General features: G+C 38.6%; 1 protein-coding gene across 1 annotated transcript; it reads left to right on the top strand.

The window, feature by feature from the left end:
• The first annotated feature begins 9,758 nt into the window (after window positions 1-9,758).
• LOC131489790 (transmembrane protein 126A-like) lies at window positions 9,759-10,489 on the top strand. Its single transcript, XM_058691706.1, has one exon. It carries the CDS (start codon window positions 9,849-9,851, stop codon window positions 10,440-10,442), a length of 594 nt encoding a protein of 197 aa, XP_058547689.1. The 5' UTR covers window positions 9,759-9,848; the 3' UTR covers window positions 10,443-10,489.
• The last annotated feature ends 971 nt before the right edge of the window (window positions 10,490-11,460 follow it).

The raw sequence follows: 11,460 nt of genomic DNA, 5'->3' as shown, positions 1-11,460 counted from the left end.
CAGACAATAAACTTACTGGATGTGTTTTACAGAGCACTACCACCTTTGTCTCTGTCGTAGTGCTTGTCCCACAGTTTCTGGACAAAGCTTTCCAGGAATTCAGATTCCCATTTAGCCGACATCATGAGAGCCTCTTATATGCAGGGTGCTGTTATGTGTATTATCTCACTCAATCTCCAAAAACACCCATCGTCTTCAAAGTATTTCTTAAGCACTAATTTGCACTCTGTGCTGTGTTAAACTCACATTTAGGCCATTTCAGAGCCTTCTAAGGCCTTTGCAACACCATCTCATGGGCATATCTATCTAAACACACGCAAGTTTTAGAGTATTACTTGAATGTTTTTATTACGTATGTTTAAGACAGAACACCCTCAAATGTGGGCACCACAACATTTAACACACCCACCTTGGGCAAGTGGCAAGTGAGGTGTGGCATAGGGTACATAGTAACATAACACGTGGTGGGTACCTGGTGCTTTTTATGATCCACAAATACAAGCTAATTGGTAAAAAGGATACCTGCAGTATTTATTCATATCATCTGTTAATCTGTCACCATCCAGAAGCTTTGGACAAGTTACTACCATAGCCTTTGGCTGAACAAAGTTTGAGCATTCAGCTGGAGGACCGCATTAAGTCTTTGAGTCTTTTTTCCCTCGTCGTGGTAAAACGTAACAATAGCTAAGCAGAGGCAGTTAGACCAGCGAGTCATCGTCTGTGATTCTTTCACTTAACCAGTGCCAAAATCAATTTTGAAGCATTATCTCAAAGTTGCTTTCAACTCGATCTGGGTGTTTCTCTTCAGCTAGAATATCACCCCCTACACTGGAATCTTTATTATATCACACTAATCTAATTTAAATGCATTTTTACTGTACTTGGTTTAATGAATGTGGAATGTGTCACTATGAAATTGCACCATTAATTTGATAAATAGGACTTGAAGGTATAATTTTTTCCAGCATTGCAGACTAATGAAGCTAAAATACATATATAATAAGAAGTGTAAATAATAAATTATTCTTAGGAGCAAAAAAATTAATTAGATCTTACCACAGATTGCATCTCAATGTCAATTTTTTTCCCCCAAAACTACTGACTTTCAAACTACTTGGAACACCATGGTAAACCTTGGAAAGTTTCTCAAGTGATTACCTTCCATCCTGGGAATCTGTTTTAAGAAACCGCTATTGTTCAAAAAATCCTTTTAAGATGCCAGTACGGATCCCCTGTTGTCATTTCTACAGGGCATTTAGAGTATCTAGATGAATTAATCTTTTTTTTTTAAGTTGCACAGTTTTATTTATTCATAAAGACTCCTGAAAATCCTTTCAGATAGTATGCTGTGGAGATGGAAAAAAAAAAAAAAAAAAAAAACACCAAGAAACCAGGAGACCTTCTATGCAAATTTGCCTCCAAAGGCAACAGAATTCCATCCGCAGTGATTTCAGGGGAAAGTTATTCCTACAAGCTGGCTGTTCACAGGAAGTCTGTGTTGTCCATGGGCTGAAGGATGTGATAACAGACAGCGATGGGTCACTCCCCAATTACTGTTCAGATGCACACTCCGTGGGTAAGAACCAGATAGCCACTAAGCTGGAAATTAGTTGGGTAATACGCACACTAAAACCAGAGACCAGATAATGCTCCAAATGAGATTCTATTCCTTGGGCGGAGGGAAAGGAATTATGACTGGCATTATGAGTTTTGGTTCAGGTTCAGCATAAGAGCAGTGACTTTAGTGTTTGTATATATTAGCCAGTAATTCCGAGAACTCTAATTAATGGAATCTTTGCAGAAGACATCAGCTACAGGATGTCCCGTCTGCTTAGAAACACAAAAACTACTGAAATCAAAACGTACAGCGCTGTGAAGCCCATTTGGAGATTCCAGTCCTTGTTTTAATTTTCTATATTAAGTTGAAAAACAAAGTACCCATCATACACAATGACTATGTTTTGTGTATATTTTCTTTGTCAGGTATAAGGATTTTTTAGCTTCGTTTTCAAAATGAAATTTTCCCTTAGGAAAAAATTCCAAGGAAAAGGGGAAAGAAGCTCTTGGAATTAGAATGAACTATGTGGGGTCCACCCACCCTCTCTTTTTCCCCAGCTGGAGGTCTGTACATTCAAAGACAATTTAATCACCCTCTGTCCCTTCCCTGGCCTGATGTAGGACGCTGGGCCAAATGCTATCCCGGCCTTATTTTCTATTCCTAGTGTGTAGTTTAACAAACAATGTTTTTATTTCTTGTTATTTGATTTGGAGCCAAAATTCTGACGTGGCATCAGTTTTGTTGCCAGATAATGCATTAAACCTTACTGAGGGGTAAACATAATGATCTTCATTAAACCCTTTAAATGAACCCACCTCCTGCTTCTTCAGGTTGAGAAAAGCATTGACAGGGAACATTGTGGAAGCGTCTTGGAGTTATTTTCTTCTTGTAACAGGGGGAGGGAGAGATGAGTGGCAGCTTTTAGGGGGCGAAAGAAAGTTAGGTAAACATAAAAGGTTTTGTAAGATTTCCTCTCCTAATGGCAAAGTTTTAGAGCAATAAATCACAATTCAGTCAATACCATTAGTTTTGGGGCATTATATACCCTCATTAAAGTGCATAAACAATTATATTTATTGAAGGTAATGTACTGTGTAGTGCATTATAACGACACTCATTAACATATGTAATCATCATTTGAATGGGCTTTACTACAATGTAAACTGATAATGGCATGATTGCACACTGGGTTATTAACTTTTCAGTCTTAAGATAATGAAAGGTGATGCAAGAAACCAAAAGCACATATGCATGGCCTTTCATTTGTGAGTTATGCATTTCCATCCCCAATTCTAAGCTCAGGTACCCATGCTCAGGAGTTCATTTTACCTATTGTGTTGACACAGGACCAGATTCCACACGGTGCTTTGAAGTGGGGTGGGGGAGAGTATGTGGCAGGAACTAGCTCAGACCCAATAATGAAGATAATTCTGCTGGTGACCTATTTCCATCTTACATTGTGGCTTATACCGTTCATTCTCTGGTTTCAATATTTTCCCACACAGACGTGGATGATATCACCTGCTCTAAGAAAAATGGGAACTTCCTCCAAACTTTTCCTTTGAAAATTTCACTTACCAGGCAGGCATTTGGCTAATGATGAGGAAACATTTGAAAAACCCAGATTAAGGGGCAGTCTACTAAGGTGACAAGACCATGAAAGATGAAGCAACAGTGGGGAACTATTCTAGATTAAGACAAACTAAAGAGACATGATAACACTGCAGTGTCCGTTCCTAGATTCAATACTGGAGCAGAATTTTTGTCTCTCTTTCTATAAATATATCTTTTATTAGGACAATTAAAAATTTTGTATAAGGTCTATAGATTTGATAACAGCATTTTATTAATGTTAATTTCTTGATTTTGATAATTATACTGTGATTATATAAGATGTCCTTGCTCTATATATGTATGTAAAAGTATCTAAGAGTAAAGGTCCTTTATGTCTGCAACTTACTCTCAAATGCATAAAAAATGAATATATACTTATAATAATGATAGTAAATACTATACAAGGAGAGAATCAAAAAGCAAATCTGGAAAAAAAAGTCATAATTTGAGTGAAGGATATTCAGGAATTTTTTGCACTACCTGACAGTATTCTCTAAATCTGATATTATTTCAGACTAAAAAAAAAAGAAAGAAAGAAAAAAACATTTAGAATTAAAGACTTGACCATAAAAAGGCCATGACTTTAATTAAGCAGATCTTTGGCTGGCATTATCAGCAACAAGTCAGAATAATGATCAGGATCTCAGTACTCATTTACGTCCTTTATCTGCTCTGTCAGTGGAAGTCCCAGATTTGTGAGGACAGTTCTTAATTCCTTTGCTCCCAGCTGATATCTATTTCCTATATTTTAGAGTCAGGAATGACAAAAGGTTCGTGATATGAAAGGTAAAAGGCATTGTGCTCTAATCACCAAGATTAAAGAGTAATAGCGGTAGCCACTTAAAATTCCCTCTTAACCACGACTTCACAACCAGTTTCTACATCAGCCTGAGAGCTGTTCTCAAAAGAATGATTGACTTACATCTCTGCATAAGCCCGAACGAGAGCACTCCTGGCTGTTTCCCTCCTACACAAACCACTGCCTACACACTCTTAAGTAGCACCCAAACTTGGACCAGTGGGTCATGCAGAGTTGGTGTTACCTTCCCAACCACACTCGTTATGGAGAGAATGAGGCAAATAAAGCTACAGTAAGTTACCCACTGAAGGAAGGACCACAATGAGACTCATCTTTGAAGTTTTTGGCGTTAGTCCTCTTTTGTTCCTCTAGACCACATAACCCTATGAAAGCAGTAATATTAATGTAATTTAAATTTTGCTTTCTTGGATATGTTTTTGGCTGTCTAGTTTCCACAGCGTTTCCCAGAAATGGAGGATTCTGTAGCTGAGAGCTACCCTTTTCAAGGTTCGGTTATGAAGGCAGAATTGACTGTGCTCAAGAACTACAGAGCAAACGTAATCAATAGCTCTCTATAAATAAGAGGAAATACATAATACATATGCATTTATCTAGAGATAACTAGACTTGAAGACTACATCTACCGGGTTAATGTTTTTATTAAATCATATTAGTGTTGGCACAATAATCTTTTCTCATTATAAATACTGAGCACTTTTATTTGCTACAGGGTATAGCTTTAAGAAATTTCCAATTGACTGACAGCTGCCTGTCAACTTCTGACTCTGGAGAGATCCAGGAACTCAGCTTGCAAAGCTCCAGGGAATTCTAAGGAGCTCCAAGATGGTTAATGGCTGTCCATTAGCGTGAGGCCCAGCGGAGCCCTAGAATCTGTTAAGTGGGAAGTTCTTGCTGTAGAAGGTCATATAATTCCCTATTGCCATCCGAGAGAACTGGGAAAATTCAGCTTGAAGCAAAGACTGGGGTGCTATAAGTTTATGTACTAAGGGAAATCACTTCATGCAGTTTGGTATTACCGTACACCATGTTTTATTTATACTCTATACTAGATGAGAAATTGAATACTATGCTCTTTTCTGGCAATGGAAACTTGCCTTATTCTCCTGAACTGGGCACGGCATCAATACAGCAGCTTGCAGCCTTTTTGACTATGTATTATAGAGTGGCTTCTGTGCATTATATATTAAATCCGATATGCACTGTGAGTTTATATGCCACACACACTACATTTTTCTATATTACGTCCTGCAATCTATCATATTAAGTGAAAGGGGTGATGGAGTGGGCCTCAGGTAATGTAAAGAAGATTGCTAACAGCTTGCATGCTGCGTTGAGAGGAGGTAAGTATTTCTGCAGTGTGCTCTGTGTATATACAGCAAGTGAGCACACAGCAAACTGACCATGTAGAGAGCTCAACATCCCCGGCAATGGAATTAACCACCTATACACTAACGAAATTACCTACCGGCCTAAGCAACATGCCTGCCCCATTAACAAAGCCCAGAAAAGTTTCATGTGAGCCAAACAGTCCTTCCCAGAAGTGGGAATAAAAATGAGGTCTGGCCCATTAAAGAAAAAGCAGCAGCCCCCCCCCCCCCCTCCAAACAGTCAAACAGGCTAACAAAGGGCCTCAGCACAGGAAACACGGACATGTGTTCAGCAATCACAGCCTCTGGGCTGTTAATACATGTCTCATGTTCTTCAGTCTAGTATGTGGAGGAAACCTGGAGATCCCAATTCTCGAAACATCATGTAAAAAAGAACACAAAAGCAGTGACTAACGTTTGATAAAGGAAGAAGTGTTGACTAGCCTTTTTGAAATTAAAGTGCATTTTTTCCATGACATTATCTGTTCATGTATCAGAATTCCTAAGTCTGGGAATACTCAGAATTGTGTTACCTGTCTCATCAGCGTCCCTGGAATTGTCTCTTGTGGAACTTTCTAGATCAGGATGTATACCTAAACCGGGCCTGTCTTTTTAGCATAACTTTTATGGCTCATCGGGAATTCTGATGGCAAATTTTTATTTTTCTGTGAAAATTTCTTGGTTCTGCTTGCTTATTGATTTGAAGGTAAATGTTTTCTCATCACCTGACACCTAGGTATTGTGACTGCCCATCAAGACTTTGACCTTGTGTTCAGCCACTATGAGTTCCCCTGGTCGTGGACTGCCTGGGATCCTATAGTTACTTTAATCTGCAGCTACTAATCTTGGAATTACACTTTAAGAAAAGAACCCCACTATTAGACACTCATGACTACCACAGGACATCCCTGCCCTCTCATTGTCACTGCAGAATCTGTTTCTGAAAGCCGAGGAAGTGGTCACAGGATGAAGAATCTTTTCTATCAATATTAGTGAAAAGAACCATCACTTAAGGTGCTGTATAATCACTCATTATTTCTATTCTTCTAGCCCTGATAAACTTCATGCGGTGAGAGGATTGTAGCTTTTGTAGAAAGAGACACTTGGCCTTGAGTATCAGGCTTTACAATACATCTCTGGTGCAATATTATCAGGTGACACCAATTCATCCCAGAGCATTTTACAGCTTAACAGAAGGTTTTGATTTCCTGGAGGAGTCTTAATTGATTCTGAATTCTTTAGCATTCAACCTTCCTCACGACGATTGTTATAAGACTTAATACAGGAAATATTAAGTTTAGACAAAGAAGGCCCAGAAGGGATACTTTTGCGGACTGTCAGAGATATGTTTCACTATTAAGTGGAAGTGCCGAGCTAGCTGAGGGGCCTTGGGCTTAAGCTTTAGGCCGCTTTATGCATTTCTCCAGCTGCCCTAGAAGGGGAGGGTCCACGTGACCCACCATCTCCACTGCCCGATGATGTATGGAGTGACACTGACAAGTCAAGGAAAATGAGCAGGAGTTACTTCCAGCTTTCTTCCATCAAAGGGAAAGCTGCCAAAATTCAAAACTCTAAGGATGCAGGAGAGCAGGGAAATACAACATCGGGAAAATGGCTCCACTAGGAGAAGCCTGTGCATGATACGCGGAGGACTTCCTGGAACCCATTTTGCCACAAAATTTGCACCAAGTTTCTTTCCTGCTACGGTTAGCAGCCTGTGGCAAACTTTCCCTCAAAACTTTTAGAAGGACTGATAGGGGAAACCATGAGGATGTGATATTGATAAAATAACACCAGTAATGGCACATGTTTGCTTTCATTGATGGAGAGGAACTATTCATCTTTGGGTTGCTTAAAATAGCTAGGGTGTCATGATTTGCCCATGTCTGGATTATAAGGATGCCAGGCACCCTGCCTCCTTCTCTTGAACAGGCGCATCTGCATCGCTCCTCACCAATGCAAGTGGGTAGGTGGGAAGGTAGGTCCTCTAGTCACCAGAGAAAGACATTACCTTAAGTGAATCTTCATTCATTCTTTCATTCATTAAAGCAAAAGTTTTCTGCGCACCTACTCGACGTCCAGCACTCTAACATATTCACAGAAGAATGATGATGGGGAGGATCTTTCCCCCATTCCTATAGGGATGCAGCTATATCACGAGGCCAAGTTGCCACAACCGAACATTCCTCAGCCGAGATTCATCTTCCATGTGGCACTCTACAAACCAAAACACAAGGTTACTTTGCTCTCATTTTTGTATTCCCCACACTACATACATATGCAACGTTTCCCAGTATACCATCTTATACCAGTTTATTTTAAAAAAGAAAAAGTACATAATCATTCTGCAGCTGTCAGAAGCGCCTGGAAAAGCCCAAGAGTTCAGTATGAAAGGTGCTATTAGGTTGGGAAAAACACCACGGCTGCCACAGATGGCTCATTTTCACAATAGACCTGAGGTTTAAAAAAAAAAAAAAAAACAACTAGTTGTTTTGCCTGCAGCATAAACAAGGAATATTCTCCTTGAGCAAGTGGAACGGGCTTTGCAGAGATGAGGCTCCAATCTGTCTTGCTAAATTCTGACATTAAAAAGAAACACATATGGGTACCTAAACAAATACTCACATGGCACAAGTACAAGCCTAGGGTAGTTGTATCCAACGCTTGACTTTAGAAAATGGCGGGGCAGTGTCTGCAGCATTTTAAAAATTAATAATATTTTTATGGTAACAGTAACACAAGCTCATCTTGAAAATTGGAGAAATAAGATAAAATCTACCCATAATTTTACCATCCAAGGATGACTACAATAACTCTTTGGTGTATTTCCTTCCAGTCTTTTTTCTGTGTGTGCATACACACACACACACACACATATATATATATATATATATATATATATATATACACACACATATACACATATATTTTCTTTTTTTTTTTTAAAGGTTTTCAACGTTTATTTTATTATTTGGGACAGAGAGAGACAGAGCATGAACGGGGGAGGGGCAGAGAGAGGGAGACACAGAATCGGAAACAGGCTCCAGGCTCTGAGCCATCAGCCCAGAGCCCGACGCGGGGCTCGAACTCACGGACCGTGAGATCGTGACCTGGCTGAAGTCGGATGCTTAACCGACTGCGCCACCCAGGCGCCCCATATACACATATATTTTCACATACATATATGTATATGTGTATGTTTTACAACACATAGGTATTGTGACTGCCCATGTACATATACATATATGTATATGTACATACACATATACATATATGCATCAAATTATGTATATATACATATATAACATACACATATTCCATGAATATATTTAAAATAAACATATATATTGTATACATCATACATAGGTATTTTTTCTGTGTATATATCTATTAGAAACATATATATTTCTCCTTTTACATAATTGAGCAGTACAACATATTTATATATCTTCTCACTTTCATATTTTTCCTTTATTATTTAATATTATAATTATAATAGGAACGATTTCCCATGTCATTAATCATTAGTTGCACTCCCTGAACATTTTTAATGACTGCATACTATTCCATTATGTGTACACATCATAGCTTGTTCAATAAGTCATCTATTATTACAAATCTCAAAAAGAGTTGCCACATTTTCTGTTTTCTGTAGACAATGCTTCATTAGCCATCCTTATATTTAAATCTTTGGCTGTGTCTCTAATTCCTTATGTTAGTATAACAAAGAATGATCCCAGCTTAAAACATTTTTTAAGACTCTTAATATATATTGCTAAATACTTACCCAAACAAATTTTGTCTGCAGAGGGTAAGAAATGTTCCTGATTAAATATCAAAGCATATGGCAAAGGAGCCAATTTGGTACAAAGAGTGTAACTCATAATTTTTCATAACTTCATTAAGACTTTGTCCAGTCTACTGGAAGTAAACCCAAATGGAACTATTTTGTAGCTGACAATCGGAACTCTACACTGATCATCCAGTTTTTAAATTGGGTGTTTTAATCACAACCCTAACCCTTCAAAAATAGCATTAATATTTGATATTGTGTTTTTAATCACTACCTTTTATTTGGAACTATATCTCCACTAACACTTAATGTTATAATTTTCTGAATCATCCCATTGAAGGACCTTCCACAAGAGCAAATAGTTTTATTAGAAGGACCAGGAAAATGTTCTTGTTTATCCTAATGCACAGAATATTTTGGACCCACATGGTATCTTTCAGGAGACAACTTATTCTTCCCACTCTCATGCCCCTCCTTAAAGTCTCCCTTGAAATACAAAGTAATCTGAAAATTGTAAAGAACATTTTATTGTGTATCTGTGTGTTTTTTCCCTTTATTTTGTGGCTTCAAATCCATCTTCTGTATAAATACACGGCTGAGGTCAGCCAAAGATGGCTGCGTTCAGGCTAGTTGAGCAAAGGTTGGAGTGAACCCCACCGTGCCGAGGAGGGTTGTGAGCAGAGCATAAGGCTAAAGATGAAAAATCATGAACCAGATAATACTGTCAAGGAAGACTTAATTTTCAATATCATAACCAGAAAAATTAACCACCTCCCAGAAGCAGAAAGGAATCTATTTGAACATGGATCAGTTTATATTGGACTTAATGCTGCTCTCTGTGGTCTAATAGCAAATAGTCTTTCTCGACGCATCTTAAATGTGACACAGGCTCGTATAGCTGCTGGCTTACCAATGGCAGTAATCCCATTTTTGACTGCACATGCATCTTACAAAGGTTTTGTAAATCTACTTTTGAATACAGGTGATTTGAATTGTGAAAACTGTACCATAACACGGGGTGGACTGGTTGGTCTTGTTTTTGGTGGTCTGTACCCTGTTTTCTTGGCTATACCTGTGAATGGTGGCCTAGCAGCCAGGTATGAGTCAGCCCTGCTACCAGAAAAAGGAAACATCTTAACTTACTGGACTAGAATTTCTAAGCCCGTCTTTAGAAAGATGTTATTTCCCATTTTGCTCCAGACCATGTTTGCCGCATACCTTGGATCTAGACAATATAAATTAGTTATAAAGGCTCTTCAGTTACCTGAACCTGGCCTACAAATTCAGTGATTGTTAAACAACTTTGTACACAAAAATAAAACCGTAATGTATGAAAAAATAAATACACGGCTGAACAACTGTAGTGATCAATATTATCTTTATCAAGGACACTAAAGCAGTGAACATATTGCTACTCAGGGTCCCACATGGATCTGCATGGAGTTGGATTTGAACCCACAGTCTCCCCATTTCCAATTCCAGGCAGTTGAGCTACCCCCAACTCTCCCCCAATCCAACACACAAAACCCCCAGGATGATCTATGCTCTTATGTGGAAAATGTGATGGATAGAGACAGCTCAAGCAGTAACTTGGAACCCAAAATCAATAAAAGTATTAGAACTGGGTGCTCACAAATTGGTAGCCATTTAATTCCCCTACTATTAATTTTTTTCTTCCAGACATGAGTTGGGTGCAGTATGTGGACTGCAGTTTGCCCTTGAAGATATGGCAGCAGGCCGAAGGAGGGACCTTTTTCACCTAGTGCTTCAAACAATCTTCTTAGTGGGTATTTATTTCAAAACTTGGAAAAGATTTCTATCCAATTGGTATCCATTGGCTGAAAGGAAGACTTCATGCCATTCCATTTATTAAATTTTTTTGTTATAGATATATTCAAACATTCACAAAAATTGAGATAATATAATAAACCTCTATATGCGTATCATTAATTTTCAACTTTTTTGCTCAGGCCTTTAGTTTTAAGGGTGATCCTGGTCGATTTTCTGGAAACAATGGCCCCCTGTTGGTGGTGGCAGTATAAGGTTCACAATGTTTAGAACATCTGTCATGGAGTTTTCCTCATTTCGGTAGACGATACAATCATCCAATCAATTTGCTAAAATAAAACACCCTAGACTCCATATTGATTTGTGACATCCAATTCTTTGGCCAGCCCTGTTGGCTATACCTCCAAAGTATATCTCCCATCTGTCTACTTCCCATTACCTCCACTGCTTCTTCCCCAGTGTGAATCCTCATTGGCTTTCCTGTCCTAATTACTGCAATATAATGTCTTTCTTGCTTCTT

This window comes from Neofelis nebulosa, chromosome 11, assembly GCF_028018385.1.
Source record: "Neofelis nebulosa isolate mNeoNeb1 chromosome 11, mNeoNeb1.pri, whole genome shotgun sequence".
NCBI lineage: Eukaryota > Metazoa > Chordata > Mammalia > Carnivora > Felidae > Neofelis > Neofelis nebulosa.
Note: the sequence above shows the minus strand (reverse complement) of the source record. Positions and strands in the feature narration are given on the sequence as shown.